The sequence below is a fragment of the Rhincodon typus genome, chromosome 6 (assembly GCF_021869965.1).
Source record: "Rhincodon typus isolate 14 chromosome 6, sRhiTyp1.1, whole genome shotgun sequence".
Classification (NCBI taxonomy): Eukaryota; Metazoa; Chordata; class Chondrichthyes; order Orectolobiformes; family Rhincodontidae; genus Rhincodon; species Rhincodon typus.
The window spans coordinates 84,345,034-84,370,833 of NC_063337.1; the positions used below are offsets into that span (position 1 = coordinate 84,345,034).

General features: G+C 38.2%; 1 protein-coding gene across 2 annotated transcripts in view; it reads right to left on the reverse strand.

Moving 5' to 3' along the window:
• Positions 1 to 25,800, reverse strand: part of pibf1 (progesterone immunomodulatory binding factor 1) — a 109,221-nt gene that overhangs the window by 18,214 nt on the left and 65,207 nt on the right. For both annotated transcript variants that reach the window (XM_048598042.1, XM_048598041.1), the window contains 2 exons: positions 23,507 to 23,597; positions 12,798 to 12,900 (listed from right to left, as the gene is read on the reverse strand). In XM_048598042.1, the coding sequence (XP_048453999.1) occupies positions 12,798 to 12,900; positions 23,507 to 23,597 (194 nt within the window). The remainder of the gene's footprint in view (positions 1 to 12,797; positions 12,901 to 23,506; positions 23,598 to 25,800) is intronic.

Below are 25,800 nucleotides of genomic sequence, written 5' to 3' on the forward strand. Positions count from 1 at the left end.
ATTACAAATTAATGTTTCTGGAAGGAACAAAAAAAAAATGGCAAATTGCTTGCTGGTGGTTTAAAGCAACAAAGACAACGAAATGATCAATTATCAAATAAATAGTAACACTAGTGATTTCATGCATTCTATTAGATATAACTAAGTTAGCTATTATTAAAATTGAGTTTTCAAAGCATTTAATCAAATAACATTATGTATTTAGACTCATTTGTGGTCTGACAAAGGATTATTTACAGTGCCTACATAAGTTTCAAAAAACATTTCTTACCAATCATTCTAACTGGTATTTATTGCTCATGCCCTTTCACCAATACATAACTTATTTCCTTTGTCCTAAAGGTGACAAGACTAGTTTTATACGGAAACATTCACGGTACTCGTGTCAAAAAATTCCAAGTATTACAAGAGCTGTGCAGGAAAGAAATAAAGCTGATAATGAACAGGAATCCAACAGCATACAAAGTCACTTACAACAAACACAGTTATGGATTATCATGGCTCTACTATTTCTATGAATTGATTCTGGAGTCTCTTGGCAAATGCTGCAGGAGTTCATGGTCTTTTATCAGACTACCGATCCTGGTCATAGTCATATAGCATGGAAACAGACCCTTTGGCCCAACTCATCTGTACTGACCAGACATCCCAATCTAACCTAGTCCCATTTGCCAGCATTTGGCCCATATCCCTCTAAACCCTTCCTATTCATATACCCATCTAGATGCCTTTTAAATGCTGTAACTGTACCAGCCTCCAACACTTCCTCTGGCAGCTTGTTCCATACACACATTTTGTGCTGCAAGTGCAAAACAGACATCTGACATTTGTGTGAATGGACAAGTGACTCTAGATGGCCTTAACAAATTGGATTGAAGGATTGTGAAATGAATTTTTCTGTGTGAAAAAGTTACCCCTCAGGTTGGTTTAAATCTTTCCCCTCTCACCTTAAACCTATGCACTCTAGTTTTGGACTCTCCCGCCCTATGAAAAAGACCTTGGCTATTCATCCAATCCATGCCCCTCATGATTTTATAAACCTCCATAAAGGTCACTCCTCAGCTTCTGATGCTCCAGGGAAAATAGCCCCAGCCTCTCCCTAAAACTCAAACCCTCCAGTCCTGGCAACATCCTTGTAAATGTTTTCTGCACCCTCCCAAGCCATATGGTATTTGCTACCTCTAGCCATATATGGTACTGGGTAAGGGCTGTTTGAGGTGGTTCCCTGTCACCAATTCTCCATTTTCTTGGGTCTAACTAGTGATTTTATAAAATATCAAGTCTATTACAATCATATTGAGTCAAACATGTTTTAAGGGAACAAAAACAAAGTTGCTGGAAAAGCTCAGCAGGTCTGGCAGCATCTGAGGAAGGGTCACCAGACCCGAAACGTTAACTCTGTTTTCTCCTCCACAGATGCTGCCAGACCTGCTGAGCTTTTCCAGCAACTTTGTTTTTGTTCCTGATTTACAGCATCCGCAGTTCTTTTGGTTTTTAAGGGAACAAGTTGAACATTCTTGCAGATTCTGTAAGATTCAAGTTGAAATGTCTTGGCAATCTTTTAAACAAAATTTCTGAATAAATAATATTGTTGGGAAGAATAGAAATAGCAGATACACCACCTTAAGAGTATCTACAGAATAGACACTATTCTTAGTTAACAAGAAGGTTTATGGCATGACAGCAATAAGTGGAACTATATTTGGTCAGGAGTAATTACTAGGACCTTAGAGAGCTTGTCCCGATACATCAGTTTTATCTTAAAGCAAGAATAGAATTCCTCATCTCCAACCACAGTTAACAGGTGACGTCCAGTAGAAAGGGTGAAGCCAATGTAATATTAGCATTAAACAGAGGTGTGACAAATAAAACCCAGTTCCATACTTTTTCTGAATCTGTCAGAAAATTTTAACACTACTAGAATTACTATAGAAGAACTATGCTGGAACACCAACCTCAACCTCTCTTCATCCGTGCAGTGTTCACTGCTCCACATCTCAAATATCATCAAATACAAGGTGATTTCAAGGCTTTCTGTGGCTCAGGGATCGACCCAATTTATGTAGCTCAGTCACTAATCATCTAAGTGCTATAGGTGAAACCTCAGTCTAAATTTGATGTCAAAGTAATGGTTATGATGCACAAAAGCAACTTCACAAGAGGAAGATGCATAATTAAACATGGATATCGAAAAGATTGTTGGTTGAGATTCCCCACTTCACATTGGCTTGATAAATAAGGCATCTCACTGTCTACCTCATCACTGAAATGCACTGAATGGTAAAAATTTGCAATATTTACATGGTGGGTACAATTTAAACTCTCAACTGGAAGTCATGAGATCTAAGTATCCTTTTAATTGTGTGATGTTTCAATTACTCATACAACAGTCCTGGCACTAAACACTAACCACTACAAGTGTGGAGTTTCATTCCTCCTAGTTTTAATCAATTTTTTTTTAAAATGAAAAAATGTACAATTAATAATTCTTTTAAAACTTTTCCTTCACCTATTTACTCCTCTTTCTCAATCTAATCTTTTCCTTCTTCATTTCTCTTTTTGGATTTTTAGTCTTTATTTTGAATTCATTCACTCTACACACTCGTAATCCTTATACTGTTAATTTAGTAATCCTTCAATCCAAATTATTAAGGAGATCCATATTTGCTTGTCCATTCACACAAATGCCAGATGTCTGGTTTGCACTTGCAGCAACTTGGAACATTAAAATTTCAAAAACAGTAAAATCTTAAAATAAAATTGATGTATCAGTACAAGTTCTCTAAGGTTCTAGTAATTACTCCTGACCAAATATAGTTCCTACTTATTGCTGTCATGCCATAAGCCTTCTCGTTAACTAAGAAATGTTTCATTCCTATAACAAATTATCAATCAGACTGAACCAGATTAAAATTTTCAGAATCTGATTACCATTCTTTATCTACTACCAATTAAAAATGACCAACTTCCTACATGCTATTTCAAACATCAAGTCCAAAAGACAATTGCTAGAAGCCAATTAGGAACTTGTTAAACCCAGTCAACTCAACAAAAAACAGCCTTTAACACTACAAGTAGATAACCAAATGCTACACTGAACACTGTCAGAACTTGGTAGGTTCAGTGAATGTTCATTTATAGCTAAATTGTCAAAGTCACTCTGTAATACATATTGAGAAAGTTGAGCAACAGATACAATCGATGCACAACACCGAGACTGTCAGTCAGATGTACTCCCTAACCATTTCTACGCCCGTACTTAGACAATTTCCTAAGATCATGGTCATTTAGCCAATTATGATGGACATCATCATTATTTCAATTGCTACTGTGAGGATAAAAATTACTTCCACAGTATAACATGGCCAGCTATGTCTGGTTGAAGGATAGCATAAAATAGTTTTTGCTCTTTAATTGTTCTATGATAAATTATCCCAAAGCTGACCCTTTAAAAGCTGGACTAAAATTGCTTAACTTGAATTACTGTTTCTTTTCATTTACCTGCTGGATCCAGTTTACCTATTCACTTAAGTATTGCACGTGAACATTTCCAGCCTCCCCTCTGCGCCAAAACCAAATGTGCCCCCCAATTCCCAATTCCATTTCGCTCTCTTGATCGTTCTCTCAAGGTTTAGGCCTCCCATCTGATCGTTCACCCCCATCAAACTTTCTGGTCTCCAATCTTCCATCTATTCTCCATAATTGGTAGTCTTCCAGATTCCTCCCTTCCTTTCTACTCCCTGCCTGGGTCCCCAGAACATTACCCGGATCTCTGGATTAATAATCTAGTGATAATACCACGAGGCCAGCGCTGCCCAATAACTACCATCGTTCCTTCATTGCAAGCCATTTTCATCTTCAGTAGCTTCCATCGCCATTTGGTCCTCATTCTCTCTCATTTTCCCTTGCTGCTAATGCAAATAATTTCAGTTACATCATGCTGTACGTAGGAAGCCCTGATCTTACAAGAATTTCTGTCTCTGATGTACAGCAGCCTGGATCTCTTGCACTAATGGCAGGACTGGAAGAATGGCACTAAGGCAAAAAGCCTGGTCTGTGTTGCTTTTGGCAGCAAATATTAACCAGGCCACAGAAATGTAAATATTACTGTGAAAAGCTGAAGGTACATTTGACCTCTGGCTATTTTTAATTGATGTTTGCAAATTTGACATTCAGCAAAACATGCTTCATTAAATTTGCAGTTCTTAGATGCCTTTTTAAAAAATTAATAAAGCAGCCAATTATTAATAATAAAATCTGAAAAAGATCAGTGCTTTTTTATAAACTGTGGGCAAACACAGAAACTGCCTCTGCTAATCTTAGTTTATATCTAAATCTAGATGACTAAATCCAGCCTAACTTGACCATGGTCAGTTGCTTTCTTGTTTACAACTGAAAGATCAGAAACAGTGATTTCAAGAATTTTCTTTCCCAAATTTCTTTTGAAGTTAAATCATTGAGTAACAAAAATATTGTGAAAATAAGCAAAGACTTATTTTAATTCAATTGAAAGAAATATTTGTTTATAGCAAACCTCAAGAGAATTTAAAATGTTATTTGTGTTCAAATTGTGAATGTTTGGCTCCATGAATGTGTGTAAATACATCTTTTACATATGATTATGTTAAACAATTATTCCACAGTTCTGTTTTTGATATTTCATAATTCAGTTAATGACACAGACATTAATTTGAAATAAGAATTTAAGCTTTTCAGAACAGACAGTTCCTGAAAAATGCAAGATTTACAGCATTTCTGTTTTACAGTACTGGGGCTCTGGATAGTCCCATTCCCTGAAGTACTACTTGCTGATGACTACAGTTTTGCTGCATGCCTTTCTAAATTATACATATCCCTTCCAAATCATCTTGAATTATGATCAAATGGGACTTTTGTTATTCTTACTCTATTAGTTCATCGTGCTCTGCTGGGACAGAATGATTGAGATCATGTGAAAAGACCAGGCATGTTTAAAACTGTTGGCAAAGGCTTAAAAAAATGCATAAAACCTATCATTTACGCTCAGCTTAAAGTAGTATGTCACATTTTGGATGAGTATCATTGCACCAGTTCCCTACTTGGAAAACACAATGACAATTCACAATTTGTTTCAAAAACATGCAAATTTCTAGAATTCTATAACACTAATGATTGTCAAAAAAAAAATCAAACAACTGCATATACTGGAAATAAAAACAAAAACAGAAAATTGCTAGAAAAACTCAGCAGGTCTGGCAGCATTTAAGTAGAGAAAGCAGAGTTAATGTTTCGGGTCCAGTGACCATTCCTGAGAACTGATACTTCTCAAGTTGTGCAAACACAACAGCAACTGGCTCTACCTAATCAACAGCTTAAACAATTAAACACAACTCAAAAACAAAAAGCTTTACCCCTGGTAAACTACCAGATCAGTAATTTTACCAACTGTATTCAAAGAAGTTCTGTTTGTTTGCCCTTGAACTGTTACATATTTGGGAACGATGCTTTCCTTCTTGAGCTGCAAGTTACTCTGAGGTATGGATTCTTAACATTTAGCCATGTACACAAAACATAAGCATTAGAATCAGTGATTTTGGGTGAATGGATGTAACAAAAGTAGGGAAAGAAGTTCTCATGGTGTGTTACTTCAACAGATATGTCTACAGGTAACTGTAAGCAATCAAAAGGTAGCAAGGAAGTGAAGAAACAGGAAAATAATATTTGGTCATGTATGAAAGATTAGAAAAAACGTGGAAAGAAAATTCAAACCTTACTTACTGAACAATTGTTCTGAAGTAAACCCCTCAACATGCAATTTTACCAATATCACTTTGGGACAATGAGTTTTATTAAAAACTTAAGCTCCCTCATTAAAATCAATTATTGCCCCTCTTAAGATCAACAGCCATTCTGAAAGCGGAAATTAAACTGGAACAGTTGTGTTAAAAAATCACTGGCTGTAGCCTTAACGTATATATGTTCAACTTGCAAATATTATGAAGCTTTTACTCAGTACAACCATCATTTGAACTTGGAAATGGTAAATCCATAATGAATAGCTGACATTTCCTCTGAATTTAAACCTGTTGGCTTTCAGCCTTGCAGGAATACAACTTGCAGTTAGTTCATCCAACAAGTTAGAAAATCTCACATATATCATACCAAAGGAAGCAATCGATCAAAGATAATAATCTCTGAATCCTTCTTCCTCTACAGTTAATAAAACAGAAACTCAAGACAGAGGGACTGGTCAATAGTTGAAGCATTTGAGCCCTTGCTTTTTAACTAAATCTTGTTGAATTTCAGTCCCAATTTCTTAAGACTTGAACTGTTTCATATACGTTCTCAGTCAGAAAACAAGATGCAGCATTGCAGAGCTGTACTTAAATATACAAGTCCTCGGAATCAGCTTTAGTGATTTAGACCCATTCTTCAGATACTGAATCAATCAATATCCATGTTAGAAAGACCTCAACAATGCTCAGGCTTGGACTGCTAAGTGGCAAATACCATTTGCCCCACATAAGTACCAAGCAATGAGAATCTCCAACTAGACCAAATCTAAACATCATCCCTTGACATTCAGTGGCACTGCCATCACTAGATTCCCCCACTATCGATATCTTGACGGTTACCATTGATGTGAAACTGATCTGGACCAGCTAAATAAAACTTGGGTGGTCAGAAGCTGGGAGTTCTGTGGTGGGTAACTCACCTCTCCTCAAAAGCCCACCATCTACAAAGCACAAGTCAGAAGTGTGATGGAATACTCTCCATAACCCTAGAAAAGGATAATCCAGGAAGTGGAGCTGGACTCAAGGAGTTTGACACTATTCAGAACAAAGAAGCCCGCTTGATTAGCGCCACTCTAGCACTTGCAACATTCACTTCCTCCACCACTGATGCACAGCGCGAGCATTGTGTACAATCTACAAAATGCATGGCAGCAACTCACCAAAACTTTTTAGACAGCACACCCCAAATTTAACCTCTATTACAAGAAGGATAAGTGCAGCAGATGAATGGGAACACCACCACCTGAAAGTATGTCTGTAAGAAACACCATATTCCTTCAATTGCTGGGTCAAAATCCTGGGATTCCCTCCCTAACAGCACTGTGCCTAGACCATATAGACTACAGTCGTTCAAGGCGGCTCATCACCATCATCTCCAGGGCAATTAGGGATGGGCAATAAATGCTGGTTGTGCCAGCAATGCCCACTTCCCTGAATGAATTGAAAATAACTGATTCACACCCTCAGCATAGACAGTACGGATAAATGACTCAACGTGGAGATGGAATTGCCCCTGGCTGGAGTTAATAAGCAACAGAGAAATGTTGCATTCTCTGAATTCGTCATTTTTTTTTCATTTTCAGAACCAGAGGGGTGAAGCTATTTTCTGCAATGACATAGATCTGTCTAATAAAGCAGACACAAATAATGTTAATTTTAAAAATATTGAATAAACAAATAGCAAATCAAGCACAAATGAAGTCTAGGCTAGTAGTGTAATTATGTACGAACTAGCGTCTTTCTTAGTAAAGCTCATCATTACTGGAAAGGGCGACTCACCTTTGATGTTGCCAGAGGCAGGACAGAAAACCTAATGCTCTTCTTCCACTTTAATTACGTCCAATAGAAATATAAAGAGCTAACTTTCTAAGCTTCTGAACTAGTTTTACATCTTCCATGACCCCAATCCGGTCCATGGCTGCAACACAGAACTTTACAGTTTCCTCTTTTTTGCATGACGTCTGGACATGACTGACATACCCACAGATACATTCCATTTTGACTGGATTTGGGAATACTTATGGAAATAGGTGGCTGCTATGACAACAGTAAAATCTAAATTTCTGATTGAGACACCGTGAACTTGGTTGCCACAGTTTGGATATTGCTGAAATCTGGTGGACTTCATCTGCTAACCAAGGAAAAGAACACCCTTGCAATTCACAGCTATTTCTTTCTGCATTTCAATCATCACCTCCTTTTATGTTAGCTTATCACCTTTGGTCAAAAGCTTGAGTGGATTTGATTGTTCATTAGGCCTCTGATAAGTAGTCACAATGGTTGATTTCTAAGTTTGTGCCATACGCAGAGTAATAGGGAAGTTTCCCGTACTTCAAGAATGTAATCTGCAATAGATTTACTTGGCAAATGCTTCCTTTTACAGAATCTCATTCCTACTTGTGCATAATTTGAGTCCAGAATCTCTAATTTCAGAACAGTCTATCATACTGGGATCTCTCAAACAACACTGGTAAGATGTCACCTCAAAACCATCTGGTGCCATAATGGTGAGAAAATATTTACTTTATCCCTTACTTTATTGGACGTAATAGATTAGTAAATCTCCCAACACAGGAGGACAACGTGCACATCATAGTCTCTGTGCTGTCCCTTTGACAGACTTCTCCCAATGACCTCACACTCTTGCTTTATCTCCACTGCCCTCAATTTTATCTCTTTTCAAATTTATAATAAAACTTGTGTGATATTATAACATATTTGCAATTTTAGATTTCACACTAAAGCATATGGGTGTAGGTTATTTTTGTGGAGGGTTTAAAAAAACGAAATCGGATTCCTTCTGGAATCATAACCTAATCCAGAATTTGTTAAACAGCAGGTAACAACAGGCTTCCTGGAGCGATAACAGAAGACTGCTGATTAGGTCAGGTGGAAGTAAACATTGAAAGGCATTAGCCTACTTTTGATTTAGAATAATCAAGAATTGATTTTAGTATAGAAAAACAGCGAGATTAAAAGCTCTTGGGGCAGCTTTGGAGTACATCCGACTGCAGTCAGAAACAAATTCACCTTCTCCTGTAGAAAGAAATATAGGACAGTTCAGGAAAAGCACAATTACCTGAATATAAAAGGTGGGTGTTTGAAACTTGCAGGACAAGAGTGTTTGGTTAGAAATCTACAAATTATTAAAAGACTGAGAAAGCCTATGCTTTCATTTTCATCAGCAATCATCAAGATGACTTCAGTTTTCAGGATAGAACTGGGAGAAGCAGTTAACTGGAGCCTGAAGTTTTGATATAGAAGGGAATTTCTTTTAATTTGACTCACTGCAAAGAGCTGATCCTGGGGAATGGATGAAACTTTGTTTTGGTATATGTTTTAAGATCTTGCGAACCGTGCTCTATATTTAGACAGCTTGCTTTTTGTGCAATAGATTTCTTTAACGTTGGAGAAAATTTATAGCCTTGCATGCCTATATTTCTGTGAATGACTACCATGCTCAATAAAACAAAATCATCAAGCTAGATTTCATTCTGGCCTGTAATCATAACAAAATCACTAAAGAAACAACGGCCACCACCATTTCAGGGCACTGAAATTTATTATGTTAAAACAAAAAAAGTCTGTTCCCCCACCCTTGGTTCTCTTGCTAAGTATCATAACTATAAGTATTTAGCCACCTTTGCTAAAATAGCAGTGTTTTATTGGAAATAACCAGGGCATTCTAATTCCAATATATTTTACTGTGCATTGTGTTTATACTCTATTACTCTACATTTGCCACCTTCAATGTAACTTCTTCAACAAATGACAAATTCTTTGGTCATTAAAATGCAAAGGAAAACTACACCAAAAGTCATCTTGACTTCTTCATGTTAGACCACAATGTGCACTGTCATGGTTTACAGAGCAGAATTGCTAGCCTGTTCTCATTGCCACATATATAGATGGCTAGTCCCGTTCAGTTTCTGGTCAATGATAACCCCTAGTATGTTGATAATTGGGAAATCAGCAATGATAATGCCATTAAATGAGGAGTGATGGTTAGATTTGGGCTTGTTGGAGATGATCATTGCCTGGCACTTGTGTGCTGCAAATGTGATTTGCCATTATCAGCCCAAACCTGGATCTTGTCCAGGCCCCTTACTGTATATGAACACGGGCTTCTTTAGTCTCTAAGGTGTCACGAATATTGCAGCTCAATTTCTGTTAACAAATATCCGAAGATGGAGGGAAGATCCTTTCAACAAATGTGAAGTACATGCTTTTCTTTGAAGTAAAATGGTTTAAAAGTGTTTGGATTCTAATAGTGATTTCTCACATTCAAGGCTGGTATACACAGATTTCCAGGCTTTCAGGGAACCAAGGAAATGGGGAATGGGCTAGAAAAAGTGGAGTTGGTACTCAATGATAGAGCAGTCTTGACAGGCCATATGATCTGTTCCTGCTCCTAGCTCTTGTCTTCTTCTATCATGATATCAAAAGTTAACAGTGGAGGATTTAAATGAGCATGCTGGGATTATTCGAACTGTGACACGTTAATTTGGGGAAGATTTAATTAACTCTCTCTCACACCTATAACAATATTAAATACATACATGATATATCATTAAAAAAATTATAAAAGTGTACTTGATGAGTTAAATGATGAAACCAATTGTTTTTGGGAAATAAAAACATACTGTATTCATGGAATTATAACTAAAGTGATGAATTTAGTTTAACAACACAAAGTAAAATACTGTGAACTGTGAAAATCCGAAATAGAAATGAAGAATCTTGGAAGAACTCAGCAGGTCTCACGGTATCTGAGAGTTTAAGCTTTGAGGCAAATATAATTGTTCTTCAGAACTGATTCTATTGTACCTGAAATAAAACAAATTTTAAAGAGGGACTATGTAGAGCTTTGCAAACCAAATTTAAGCTTGTAAATTAACTGACATCTGTGTAATAGTCTGTTGAAGTAAAGACTTTAACAGAGCTCTCATAGGAGGCAAAAAATAGTACAGAATCTACAAGATAACTATATATTTCAGTGTATCCTGCAAAATAATAAATGCAGGGTGGTAGCAAGCTGCCTAAAACACAGACAACATATGTACGTCAGGTAGCTATAAATTACATACAAAGTTTGTAATTGTTTAAAAAAATACACATTTTTGAGCTTGTCAAAACTTGCTTATTATTTCAAGCAAATACCTTTTAAATGTATTAGCTTCATTTTTTTTAAAAATGCATGATTGAGGAGGATTTGTGAAGTGGTGGTGGGGGGGGGGGGTGGGGGGGGGTGGGGGGAAAAGAATCAGGGGCCCATAAACCAGGAAGGAGGACCAGGACTCGTAATGTGCCTCTTGGGCCCAGACCACGGTATGCAATGGAGGAGGAAGTGCAGATTCAGCATGATGGATGTTTAATATTGGTTGCCAAGCAAGTCAGTTATTTTGTGCCAAATGGCGTTGAGCTTATGTGGGCTGAACTGCATGCGTGCAGTTTGGAACATATCATCTACCACCACCTAATAACATTTCTGATTGCGGACAAGTATGTAATCTGTTCAGACTGATGCTTGGATTAAAATTTAATGGGTAAATGAACAGTGTACAAAAAGTAAAGTTAAAACGTTATGATCCAAGCTGATACCATTACTGGACAAATCAGATTGCAGATTTAAAACTGGTTTGATGGGTTTTTTTTGGTTTTAATGTGGTGGTCTTTCACCAAAAAACAAGCACATCGTGCTAATTTTAACCAGAAAATAGAAGTTCCATTATGCAAAAGAAATTTAGATAAAATACAGTACATCAAGCCAATGACACATAAAACAATTTGAAAGGTTTCAAAACACATGGTAAAATACAATCTCAACACCATCCATTTACAATAGCCAAATCCTAGAGTTCCTTTCTCCATTTCATCTACGGATTTGACACTTTTGTTTCTTTTAATTCCTGCTCTTGACATTTTGACAGCTTGACAGCCTTTGCCTTAATTAGTCACACAACTGTGTTTAAACCTTCGTAGCTTCAAATAACCCCTTCCGAGTTCTACCCAAACCTTTCTGGTCTGGAACTTTCAAACTAAACTCTTACACTGAGGTAACCTATTTCTTAATTGTTTCAAACTAACTCCTTTCTCCAGGAGAAACCGTTTCTTGCATCTAACTTCAACCAGAACAGAAACCAAAAGCTTTATAAGCTATGAACTCGTTACTTAAGGAAAAATAAAATTTGCTAAGCCAAAAGCAAACTAATGGTTTTCAGTGTTTACCTGTCCAATTGTAAAAATCTCACAATGCAAACAAATTCCCATTATCAATCCAGGAACTCTCAGTCTCTTTCATTCTGGTTATAAAGAAAGGCTCCATAAAGTCTTAAAAGTTGATCATTAACCAGCCCCCTCCCAAAATACACAGACCATAACCCACAAGTCACTAGCTCAAAATCCAAACTCAAAAATAAATGATATTGACATATACATAAATCACACACACACTGCATCACAAAAATAAGTGTAAGCCTCTCTCAATTTTCTAAACAGCAGGTGCTCCTCCCATGTCATCTCTCAATAAGTTCTTGGAACATAGACTCTCACTTCTCACATGTTGAAAGACATTAATGAAGCCACACATTCAGGTCAATCTATTCTCAGCTAATTACTGATCTTAGCACACATCAAATCTCCTCATAACACTTTCTGTCAAAGAATAATTGGTCCTGTCTCCAGACACCTAACTCATATCGTTCAAAACACTCTTTTTATAAAAAGCCCAAGAGATCACACACAAGATTTACACTTACAGGAAAGGGTGATTTAGAAACAGTGTCAAATACTTTCAATAACCTGCTGGATGGGTTTCAATCCGGGTATAAGGCACTGACCAAGCTATGCACACAAGGATTTTGTCAAAGGTGCGTATCTCAGCCCTGATCTGAGGTACAAATATCAACCAGTCTACAATATACAGCACCTACAAATTGTAGAAACAGCAAGTAATAATTGACTTTCATTCAGTATTAACAATTCATTGGGTACAAATGATTCTATTTTTCTCACATAATTTACCTCTTGACTTAATTCATTAGCATGGACCTTCTGACAATCTAAATCTCTTCGAAGGAGTGAATTTTGCTTTTCCAATTGTAACAACCTTCTTGCAAGATGAACACTGTGAAGAAAAAAAGTGCGATAGCAATCAATGGAGTGAAGCACATGTTTTCATTCAGAGTTATAGAGTCACACATGGTTACACTTTTGGCTGCAACTAAGAAATTTGTGTGTCATGATCCGAGGATGATGTGATTGAAAGGAGTTGAAAGCTACACTTTTCACCAGTATCAGCTTCAGTCTTTCAAATAGCTTGCATTTGTTCAGTGATATCAGATTGGGCAGCATATCTATCACTGTAGAGAAGATCTTGGAAGGGGTTAAAGGCAAAAACTGTGGATTCTGGAAATTTGAAACAAAACAAAAAATTGCTGGAGAAACTTAGCAGGTCTGGTAGCATCTGTGGAGAAAGAGTCAGAATTAACACTTCAAGTCCAGTATGATTCTTCTTGAGAATAGTTCTTCATTATGCAAAGGTAACTTCTACTGGTTGAACTAAGTGCAAGCAATCATTACTGCTGCCTGGTATTTTCAGCTTACAGAAATCAAAGCTACTTAATGAACTGCATGAACCCTTGGTGGGCTATACTGCTTAACACCTCTGTTCCATCTTCTTTGCACTTGTCAATTTGATTTCCAATGTTGCTTTAGGAACGTTCAACACAACCTTTCAGAATTGCATTACAACATTCATTTGCAATGCACTGACCTGAACATATTTTTCAAATTTCACAAAAATTCACAACTGAAACTTCAATCAGTCTTCACCTTTTACAGGTGAAATCAATTTATTCAACATTAAAAAAACATTCTGTTGAATATTGTATTCAAATGAATATTCCCAATGATGAAATTTCTGCTCAGTGTACCATATCAATCCACACGTATCACTTTGTAAATATGTCAATTACTGAATAGCAGACTTTGTAAACACATATGAAAAAAACACCTTTACAAGTAGAATTGCATTTCCAACCATTAAGAATAGCTATTCTGATTAACTGAAAATCAAATTCCATACGTAATTCAATATTGTTAATCTTACTGTCGAAAGTGAATCTGAATAAAATAAATCATTAAGTTATGGCCATACATTAGAAAATCTGTCACTGAATTAGCAAGTAAAGGCAACAATTTGAATGACATGCTATTGACAATTGGAAAGTCATGTTTAGTCCAGTGTTGCATTTGCATTTTGCTTAAAAGGCAGGAAAAGACCTGGTAAAGAGCAAATCGATATTTTGCAAGGTTACAAATATTCACCAAATCATCATACATGGAGTAATACATTAATTTTATTTCAGTAACTACAGAAATGATTTCTGAAAAACATAAGTAATCTGAAAAAAGTTTCTAATGTGTGTAAAGAACTTTCAAAATTATCCTTCCATATCCTTTTGTGGAAATTAATTCAGAAAAAATGTATGATTACTAATTAGTACATAATACTCATACGACAAGTTAGAATACTGACCTTTAAGTGTAAGTGCCTTTCTCTGAAAGGAGTTAAATTCCATTAGATGTGGTCACTACAAGTACTACATGCAAAGGCAGCAGTGAGAGGAATGTTAGTTTCATATGTCTTTTCCGCCAATAAGACTGTTCTTCAGCTGTCTTATGCTTGATTATTTAGAAAATAAGGAATGCATGAAATTACAAAATATATTCAGCAAATTTTGTTTTGGAGGAGGAAGGATTAAGAACTATTGTCTTCATCACTCAGAAGTGGTGTGATGACTTATTTGGTGAGTCTGTAATATATGTCTGCAAATGTAAAAATATACTAATGTCATCTTTTTCATGTTGCAGGTGCCCTTCTAATAAAATTGACCATTTTAGATAACACAGTTGCCATCATTTTCTAACAATATCAATGTGCCGATCATGAAATACTAACTTTATAAAATAATTTGTCACCATGCTAAATTGGACAGACTTTGAACAGATCTAGTACCTCAAGATTGAGCATCCATGAGGCACTGTGGGCCATCAGCAGCAGCAAAATCATACTCAAACAAAATCTACAGCCTCATGACCTGGCAGTATCCCCTACTCCATCATTACCATTAAGCCAGGGGACCAAGCCTGGCTCAATGAAGAGTGCAGGAGAACATGTCAGGAGCAGCATTAAGCATACTTAAAAATGAAGTGTCAACCTGGTGAAGTTAGAAGACAGGATTACCTGCATGCCAAACAGCATAAGCAGCAAGTGATGGACAGAGCTAAGCGTTTCCATAACCAACAGATCAGATCTAAACTCTACAGTTCCTGCCACATACACGGTGGTGGACAACCAAAACAATTCACTGGGGGTGGAGGCTTCACAAGCCCGGAAGACTCAACATTGACTTCTCCAATTTCAAATAACCTTTCCACCCATCCCCCAGCTCCCTTTCCAGCCCCACCTCCTCCCTTCCATTCCACCTTCTGACCCTCCCTTCCAGCCACCAACCGTATTTATCCCTCCCATCGATCAACCAGGTCGTACGTACTACCAGTGTCCACCCATCACCACCATTCCGCTTCCACCCCTAACCCTCCTCTCTTTATCAGCAGCTCCCCCTACCCCCACATCCAGTCTTGAAGAAGGATAATACTCAAAACGTTGACTGCTCCTTTCCTCCAGACGCTGCCTGGCTTGCTGTGTTCTTCCATCTTCCTGTTGGTCTACCTTCACAAATATCTCCATCCTCAATACAGGAGAGCCCAGCAGATCAATACAAAATATAAGGCTGAAACATTTGCAACCATCTCCAGCTAATAGTGGTACCTGAATGATCCATTTAGCCACCTCCACAAGTCTCCAGCATCACAGATGCCAGTCTTCAGCCAATTCGATTCACTCCATGTGATATCAAGAAATGGTTGTAGGCACTGGATACTGCAAAGGCTATAGGTCCTAACAGTATTCCGGCAATATTACTGAAGACCTGTGTGCTAGAACTTGCCACACCCCTAGCCAGCTGTTCCAGTACAGCTTCAACATTGACATCTACCCGACAATCTGGAAAATTGCCCAGGTATGTCCTGTGCACAAAAAGCAGGATGAGTCTAACCCAGTAAACTACTGCCCCATCAGTTGACTCAATCATCAATAAAGTTATGGAAGGTGCCATCGACAGTGCTATCAAGCAAAGCCTGCTCACCGATGCCCAGTTTGGATTCTGACAGGGCCACTCGGCTCCTGACTGTCCTTCATATCAAGGTCGCATCTGACTAAGTGTGGTGTCAAGGAGCCCCCACAAAACTGGAGTTAATGGGAATCAGTGGGGAAAGTCTCTGACGGTTGTAATCACACCTGGCACATAGGAAAATAATTGTAGTTGGTGGATGTCAGTATTGCAGCTACAGGACATCTCTGCAGGAATTCCTCAGGGCAGTGCCCTAGAAACAACCACCTTCAGCTGCTTCATCAATGATCTTCCTTCCATCGAAAGGTTAAAAGCAGGGATGTTCGCTGATGATTGCATGATGTTCAGCACAATGCCCAACAATGTAGATACTAAAGCAATCCATGCCTGAATGCAACAAGATCTGGACAATATCCAGGCTTGGGTTAAAAAGTGGAACAGAATCACAGAGCACAGAAACAGCTCCTTTGGTGCCGACCATAATCCCAAACTAAACTAGTTCCACCTGCATGCACTTGGTCCAAATATTTCTTATTCATTTATTATCCAAATGTCCTTTAAATGTTGTAACTGTATCTGCATCCACCACGTACCCTGGAAGTTCATTCTATACACGAACCACTGTGTTAAAAAAAAATTGTCCCTGGTGTCTTTTTTAAAATTTTGCACCGCACAACTGCCAGGCAATGACCATTTCCAATAAGAGACAATCTAATCACCACCCCATGACATTCAATGGCATTACCATCATTGAATCCCCCACAATCAACATCCTGGGGGTTACCATTGATTTGCAAGTTAACTGATCTAGCCATATAAATATAGGGGTTACAAAAGCAGCACAGAGGCTAGGAGTCCTGCAGCAGGTAACTCATTTCTTGACTCCCTAAAGTTGGTTCACCACCTACAAAGTAGAAGTCAGGCGAGTAATTGAGAAGTCTCCACTTGCTTGGATGTGTCCAGCTTTCAGCAATACTCAAGAAACTTGACACCATCCAGGACAAAGTTGTACGTTTGACTGGTGCCACATCCACATCTATTCAGTCACTCAAACATCCATGCTCAGTAGCAGTGGAGTGCACTATCTACAAGATGCACAAGAGAAATTTGCAAAACATGCTTAGATAGCTCCTTCCAAATCCACAAATACTTCCATCTAGCAGGACAAGGACAGTCAACACATGGGAACACCATCAACTGCAAGGTGCCCTCCAAGCCACTCGCCATTCTGTCTTAGAAATATATCACCATTACTTCACTATCGCTGGGTCAAAATCTTGGGAATTTCCTCCCTAACAGCATTGTGGGTCTACCAGCAGTACACGGATTGCAACAGTTCAATAAGGCAGCTCAAAACCACCTTCTTAAGGGCAAGTAGGGCAAGGGCAATCAATGCTAGCCCAGCCAATGATGCCCATGGCTCTCGAATGAATATAAAAGCAGAGACAAAAATAGAAGTTGCTGGAAAAGCTCAGCAAGTCTGGCACCATCTGTGGAGAAATAGGTCATTTACAGAACGAATAGTCCAGCATAAGGAAATAGTAGAAACAGTAAATTCAAGGATTGGAAATAGATAATGTGTGCACTTTGCCAGCATCTTCTATTAAATTCAAATTCTCCCACTTGAAAGACCTTTTCAGTAGGAGAATGTGTGTCATCAGGGATGATTATGATATATTGCAATTAAACGTGATGCAACACAAGCCTAGAAATAGAAACAAAAGTAACATAAATAGAGCTAGACAGTTTAGACCTTTTTTGTTCAAGATTACCAGCCTGGTTATTGCCAGTTAAGTTTGAGAAAATGGGGAAAAAGCAGAGGTGAGCATGCAAGGCTGGCATGTGTGTTGCGCAACTGAAAATGTGGTGGTATTGATAGGAATAAATTGCTGGAATTATTAAGGAGAAAGTAAAGAGATGCCAGTCTCGTTGTCATCAAAGGGATGGGGGAGTTTGTTTGCTTGTGTAGTGGATGCCAAAGTAATCTTCAGGAGTCAATTCGTCCCCCTCCTCAGCAAATGCAGCTCAAATACAACCTGCAGTTATGGTGATTTATTCTACTCCAATGAAAAGGAAAGAAAGAAAACAGAGAGCACAAGAAAGTAAGCTTGCAAATGTGTGCTAAGAGGAAAGAAGCAGCACATCAAAACACAAATACAGAAGCATATGGGTGATATAAACATCAACATAAAGATATCAGAAACATGGAAAGCCTGAGCCCATAATCTCACACTTACATTACAAAACTAAGAGAATTTATTGAAAATGGAATAATATTCAAAGGCCTATCAGTACTCCTGTTGGTTGGTTGGGAAGTGTGTTCACATTTGAAAAAGCTCGGCAATTCTTACACATTCCACCAATAACAGGATGTTATCCACCATAACAATGCAAAATAGAGTCACTCGCTCAGAGCAAGGAGAAATTAAGGATGGCTGATGTCGATAAGTGATTACTATTTAAGAGCCAACATTTCTGCATAAATTGCAGTAATTTCCTCCTTATTACAGCTCCTCCTACATATAGAAGTACCAGTTTGTAAGACTGCGATTGTTGGTTAAAAGTAATCTTCTGGTTTTATCTCTGCCAAGGCCTGGATATGTTCTTGTGAAACATGAGTAATTTCCAATTGCATATCAAGATTGCTCGTCAAGCCAAGATTCTTACCCAAATCTTTCTCAATTTTCTATTTTGTATTAGTTAACAAAAAAGTCTTACTTTTAAAATAAACATTAGCTTTATTAGATTAACTGGTATTAAAGTACTCAAATCTTCCAACCAAAACTCAACTATAGGCTTGGTTATATGTAGATGAATTTAGATTTGCCTTATTTCACAACTTAGTTTTTATGCTCTTTGTAAAAACAATTAAGACCAGTAGTTATTGCTGATAATCTTAAATACTGTTTGGATATTTAAGATTCTTCCTTGTAAAAGCTTATGCACAACACCAGCACAAAATAAACTTTAAAAGTGAACAGATGCTGTAAAAACACATAGCAACATCATTTTGCCATTCATCTGTTCTTAGTGGCAACAAACTAATGATTAGAACTGAATGCAAATTTATCATTTTAATGCAAAAAGTGGTCAAATCTAGTGAAGTTTCAAATCTAGATTCATCTCAAATGATCTACTTGTTTTGAATTTAGTTTGACTGAAGATTTCTAGTGCTTTTACTGTCTGCATTTCTCAAACATTTAAAAAAAAATACATTGATCTTATCACTGGAGCAGAACTGAAAGCTAAGAATGGAATCTCAGAAATGTTTGAGAAGGACTAACTTGGTAATGAAGACCTATTCTGTTAAAACATTTACTATGTCTGCCAATTGTGATGTTAAAAAATCTTGTTGAAAGAAACTGACTGCATAATAAAAACATGGAAAAATGATGTAAAAGTGTCCAAAATCCAATATTGATAGATGCCTATTCTAGAAATGTACGTGTTAATTAAGTTTAAATCACTGATTTCTACTGAACTTAAGAGGTATTTCATTAACACATCTGTTAACAAATATTTTTGAACAGAGTGTGTAGTCTAAATTAAACATTTCAATTTTGAATAGTTAAAGCAGGAATGTATTCATGGAAGTGGGAAACAAGCCAGTATATCTATGGGATTAGGACGGGCAAGGACAAAAGCCTGTCTTCTGCATCCCCACCCATTTTAATATCACTTCAGTTTACCATCGAAGTGACTTATATATTGTATGCCCAGCAATGTGTGGGTGTGCATAAAATAATGAATTCCAATGTGGGAAGTATTTCTCATTGTTTGCACCACAATGATGAATACAAGAGATATTTACATGCCCCTGCTACCCAGCACACAGGTCTTAAAAATTATTTTAAAATTTATATGAGTGGCATAGAGGTAACTGCCAATGCAACAATGAAGCAGGGTTTTCAGGGCACTTTATAAATGCCAAGTGTTCTGCATTCAGACTGAATAAGGGTGAAGACAATTTCTGGTTCATGAAGCTCCACCAAAAGGAGAGGAAAATAAGTTAACTTACATTCGTGAATGTCCACATTATGATGGGCGCATTGAAAAGATCTGTATTTGGCGGGAATGTAGTGTCAGACGCAAAGAACACAAATATATGTGTCATACAAAAAGATTCTTGTAGGATGAAAGTGACTCTAAATTAATGTTTGTTTCACTCTTAATAGGGGCTTCATTCCCTATAATCCAACCACTTTTAAACATTTTTAATATTAACTTCACTATAAAAATTCTATGAGTGGCATCAACTAATGAACAAAAAAAGATGGTCCCCTCTGATGCATTGCCACTGATTCAATAACAAGCTTGTCATTTGTAGATTGAGTAGGGGCTTGAATTTTTTAAATTTAATTTCCTATCTTTTACTCCTTACGGATTGGTGTTTCATGACACTAGATTGACTTTTTCTCTACAGGTCTTTAACAAGTTGTGACCTTTGCAAATTGCAGCTCATGAATTTACTTTGTCCACATTGTCCATGAAGTTGAACTTTCAGAGACAAAGAAAACAGCTTACTCACCATCTTAAATATATTACAGTTGCCTGCTCTGGCCCCATATTTTGCTTGTAGCTTGTGTGCAGATTACAGGCCATTTTATCAGGCAACTAATTCAAACAAACCCACTGGTTCATCAATGCCATTTAGGGATGAAGACTACAATCCTTACCTGCCTGGCTCGATGTGACTCCAGACCCATAGCAATGTAGTTGACCCTTAACTGGCCTCTGAAATTATTGAGCAAGCTATTCAGTTGTTTCAGCCAATAGAAAGTCTCCAGAAAGAAATGAAACCGACAGACCACCTGGTATCGACTAAGGCATCAGAAGGACTAATACACCCCTGTCAGCCTTGCAAAGTTCTCCTTACTAGCATCTGGGAGCTAATGCCAAAATTAGAAGAGCTGTCACACAGACTAGTCAAGCACAGCCTTATGGAACTTATAGAATCATAGCTTATACATGACATCCTAGAGAACACCACCACCACCACCCCGGGTACATCCTGTCCCACCACTGGATAGATCTGGCAGAGTTGGTAACACAGTGGTATACAGCTGAGTGGGGGGTGAGCTGCCTAAGACTCCTCAAACTGACTCTGGATACTATGAGATCACATTAGATCAAATATGGGCAAGGAAACCTCCTGCTGATTACTGCACGAACCATCAACAGCATTCCAACACAATCAGCGAACTCACAGCCTGATATGCCCCTATTCAACCATCATCATCAATCCAATAATTGAACTAATACTTCTTGGTTCAATGAAGCGTGCAGGAGGGCATGCCAGGAACAACACCGGTATACCTAAAAATGAGGCGTCAGTCTGATGAAGCTACAAAACTACTTGTGTACGAAATGGCATAAGCAGTACGTGATAGACAGGACTAAACGATTCCATATCTAAAAGATAAGATCTAAGCTCTGCAGTCCTGCCACATGACTAGATGAATGGTGGTGTGCAATTAAACAACTCATTGAGCAGGAGGCTCCACAAACATCCCATCCTTAGTAATGGGGGAGCCTAGTAAATCAGTGCAAAAGACAAGGCTATACATTTGCAACAATCTTCAGCCAGAAGTACCGAGTGGATGATCCATCACAGCCTCCTCTAGATGTCCCCCGTTTCACAGCATTTAGCTAATTTAATTCACTCCATGTGATATCAAGAAACGTTGGAGATACTGGATATTGCAAAGGCTATTGACCGTTGATTTTCAGCAATAGTACTGAAGACGCGTACTCCAGAACCAAGCATGCCTCTAGCCAAGCTATTCCAATACAGCTGGCATTTATCCAGCAATATGGAAAATTACCCAGGTATGACCTGCACACAAAAAGACAGGGTAAATCCAACTAGGGCATTTACTGACCAATTTTTCAATTCTTGAACATCACCAATGCTATTAAGCAGCTATTGCTTAGCAATAACCTGCGCACTGATGCTAAATTTGGGTTCTGACAGGGCCACTCAGTTCCTGACCTCATTATAACCTAGTTCAAACATAGAAAAAAAGAGATAAGGGGAGAATGACTGCCTTTAACATCAAGGCTGTCTTGGACCAAGTGTGGCATCAAGTAGCCCTAGTAAAATAGGAGTCAACAGGAATTGGGGGAAAGGTCTCTGCTGGTTAGAGTTATACCTGGTACAGAGAAAGATGATTGTGATTGTTCGAGGTCAAACATCTGGGTTCCAGGAGTTCCTCAGGGGAGTCTTCTAGGCTCAACCACCTTCAGGTTCTTTCTTCAATGACCTTTCTTCCATCACAGAGTCAAAAATGGTGATGTTTGCTGATGTTGCACAATGTTCTGCACTATCTGGAAATCCTCAGACATAGACAATACCCAGTCTTGGGCTGTCAAATGGTGGGCAACATTCATGCCACACAAGTGCCAAGCAATGACTACCTCCAATAAGACAGAACCTAACCCATCGACCCTTGACATTCAATGGCATTACTAACATGCTGGGTAAATACTGACAAGAACCTGAACTGGACTGGCCATATAGATACTGTGGCTACAAGAGCGGATCAGAGGCTAGAAATCTTAATGTGAGTAACATATCTCTGACTCCCGAAAGCTTGTCCACTATCTACAAGGCACAAGTCAGGAATGTGATGGAATACATCCCACTTGCCTATTTCAGTGCAGCTCCAGCAACACTCAAGAGGCTTGAAAGTACCCAGGACAAAGCAGTCTGCTGGTGTGACTTCACATCCACAAATATTCATTCCTATCATCACTGATGCTGAGAAGCAGCAGAATCTACCAAATGTAAGATGCATTAAAGAAATTCACCAAGGCTTCTTTGACAGTGCATTAATGACCACTACCATCTAGGTCAAGGGCAGTAGATATGGGAATACCACCGAGTTCCCATCCAAGCCACTGACTATCCTGACATGGAAATATATTGTCATTCCTTCAGTGTTGTTGAGTCAAAACCCTTGAACTTCCTCCCCTGTGGCATTGTGGGTGTACCTTCATCACATAGACTGCTGCGGTTCAGAAGGCAGCTCACCACTACCTTCCCTAGGGCAAGTAGGCCCTGCCAGTTGTACGCACATCCCATGAATGAATTTTTAAAAAGTCATGTGGGGTTTACAACACCATGGGTTTTCCTGCAAGCAAGTTCAGTTCAACCACTGTGTTCGACTCGACTGAGTATATCCCACTTGAGTGTTCCTCACAGCACAGCTGGTTAAAAATGAGGTGTTTTGAAAACATGGGCCACATAATGAGATTATACTGTGGTACACCATCCCTCTGTTACTCAGTTATCAAGATTTTAATGCAGCTAATTATGCAGCTTTAGGGCATGAAGATTTAGATTTATGTATTCAGTTTTAAGATTAAAGATATATTTTAAAATGGTAATTGTCTCAAAGTTCGGCACACATGACAAAAGAGGGCAATATTTGCTTCAAAAATCTCTTAAAAAATGAATTCTACTAATGTTTGCTAATTCATATGCAATTAGTTAAATGGAAAACAAACAAAGGAAGATTCATGTTGATTTCTCACCTCTGCTTAAGGCGTCGTTTTGCTGTTGTGGGAACATTAGCACCATAGCCATAAGAGAAAAGAACCCGTTCTGCATCATCCTCATTTTCCACTATGGAAAAGCAATGAAATTAATTTACATATAAGCTGATTGATTTTGCAAAATCAAAATACGCCTGATTAATCAGTTGACTAAAGAGGTCTGCTTGAAAAGTTAGTAATGCAAATGTACAGCCTTTTGGATCATTCAATATGCTTTTAACTATCCTTAAATTCTAGCTCTGAATTAATAGGTGGAAAACTGTATTTTACCCCTCATTACTGGTAGGTATTTAAATTTTGGAAACCTCTTATGATCTTGCATGTCCATCTGTGAAATACTGGATTTGTGTGCATTAAAATTTGAAGGTATACAACGGTACATGGTACAAATGCACAATAATGTGCGAAAGTGATTCACAAACCAGACAGTTATGATCTGAGTGAGCTAATCATATTGAGAACTGTATTAGGAGGACCATTCTCATATTTAGTGAACTGGGTGCACAAAACCTATTTGAGTTACTTCATTAATTCAAACAGGAAGCAGGAATAACCATTCTGGCCCCGAGGCAGGCTCGCCATCTAATAAAATCATGGCTTTTTCATTGCGATGTAAAATCTATATTCTTGCCTATCCATGATGACTTTTCACTCCCTTGCAGACCAAGAATCTACCTACCACTGCCTTAAAAATATTCAGAGACTCTGCTGCCACTGCCTTTCCAAGAAGGGAGTTCTTCAGACTCATGATCCCCTGTGAGAAAATAAAAATTCCTCTCATCTCCATCCTAAATAAATGACACTTATTTTTAAACCATGACCCCTAGTTCTAGATTCTCCCATAAGAGGAAACATCCTCTCCTACATATATCCTGTCAAGACACCTCAGGATCATTTATGTGGCATTCAAGTTGTATCTTATTCTTCTGACCACCAGTGGACACAGGCCTAGCCTGAACAGCCTTTCCTCCTAAGATGGGTCTGGGTGGGGTGCTCTGACGGTCGGTGTGGACTTGTTGGGCCATAGGGCCTGTTTCTACACTGTAGGGATTCTATGAAAAAAACAACTTAGCTAATCCTGCACCAGTTCTGAGGAAGGGTCACTCGGCCCAAAACGTTAACTCCGATTTCTCTCCACAGATGCTGCCAGCCCTGCTGGGCTTTTCTAGCAACATCTATTTTAACCTGGCTATTAGCTTGATAAACCTTCTCTGAACTGATTCCAATGAAGTCACATTCATCTTTAAATAAGATGACCAATCTGTATGCAGTACTCCAGATGTGGTCTCACCAGCTCTCTTACATAACTGAATCACAAGGTTCCTATTTTTGCATTCAATTCCCCTTGCATTAATTCATCATTTTTCACTAGCTTTCCTATTTACTTGCTGTACCTGCATATTAACCTTCTGCAACTTAGGCACAAGACACCCAGATTTCTCCGTATCGCAACACTCTGCAATCTCTTACCATTTAGATAATATGCTTCTTTTTTACTCTTCCTGCTAAAATGGACAATTTCACATTTTCCCACATTGTACATTCAATAATCAGAACTGAAGAAGAGTCACTGGACTCGAAACGTTGACACTGCTTTCTCCCCACAGGTGCGCCAGACCTGCTGAGTTTTGCTAGCAATTTCGATTTTTGCTTTGGATCTCAAGCGCCTGCAGTTCTTTGTTTTATTTCAGTACATGTACTTGATCCTCAAAGAACTCCAGTAGATTGGTTAAACAATGAATTTGTTTTCACAAAACAAGTTTCATATTGCCCGATTACCCTTAACTTATATAAGCACCCTGCTACAACTTCTTCAACGATAACTTCTACCATTTTCGCTATTATAGATGTTACGTTAATTGGACTCTAATTTCCTGTGTCTTTTCTCTTGCTTTTTGAATATAGGAGTTACATTCTCTATCTTCCAATCTAATGGGCCTTCTCTGAATCTCGGGCGTCCTCGAAAATTACAACCGTGCATCAATTATTATCATCAGTTACTTCTTTTAAGAATCTAGTATGAAGCCTATCAGACCCAGGCACCTGTTAGCCCGAAGCTTCAACAATTTACCGAGTACCACTCAGTAACAAAGGTGCACGATGGCTGCATTATGCAATATTTACTAAACATACAGCAAGTAACCAAAACTTGTTCAGCATCCTAATCAGCAATCTCCACCACCTAGGAAGCCAAGGAAAACAGATGGATGGTAACACCATTAAGTTGCCCTTCAAGTATCATCCCACCTTGAATGTATTATTGCCATTCCTTC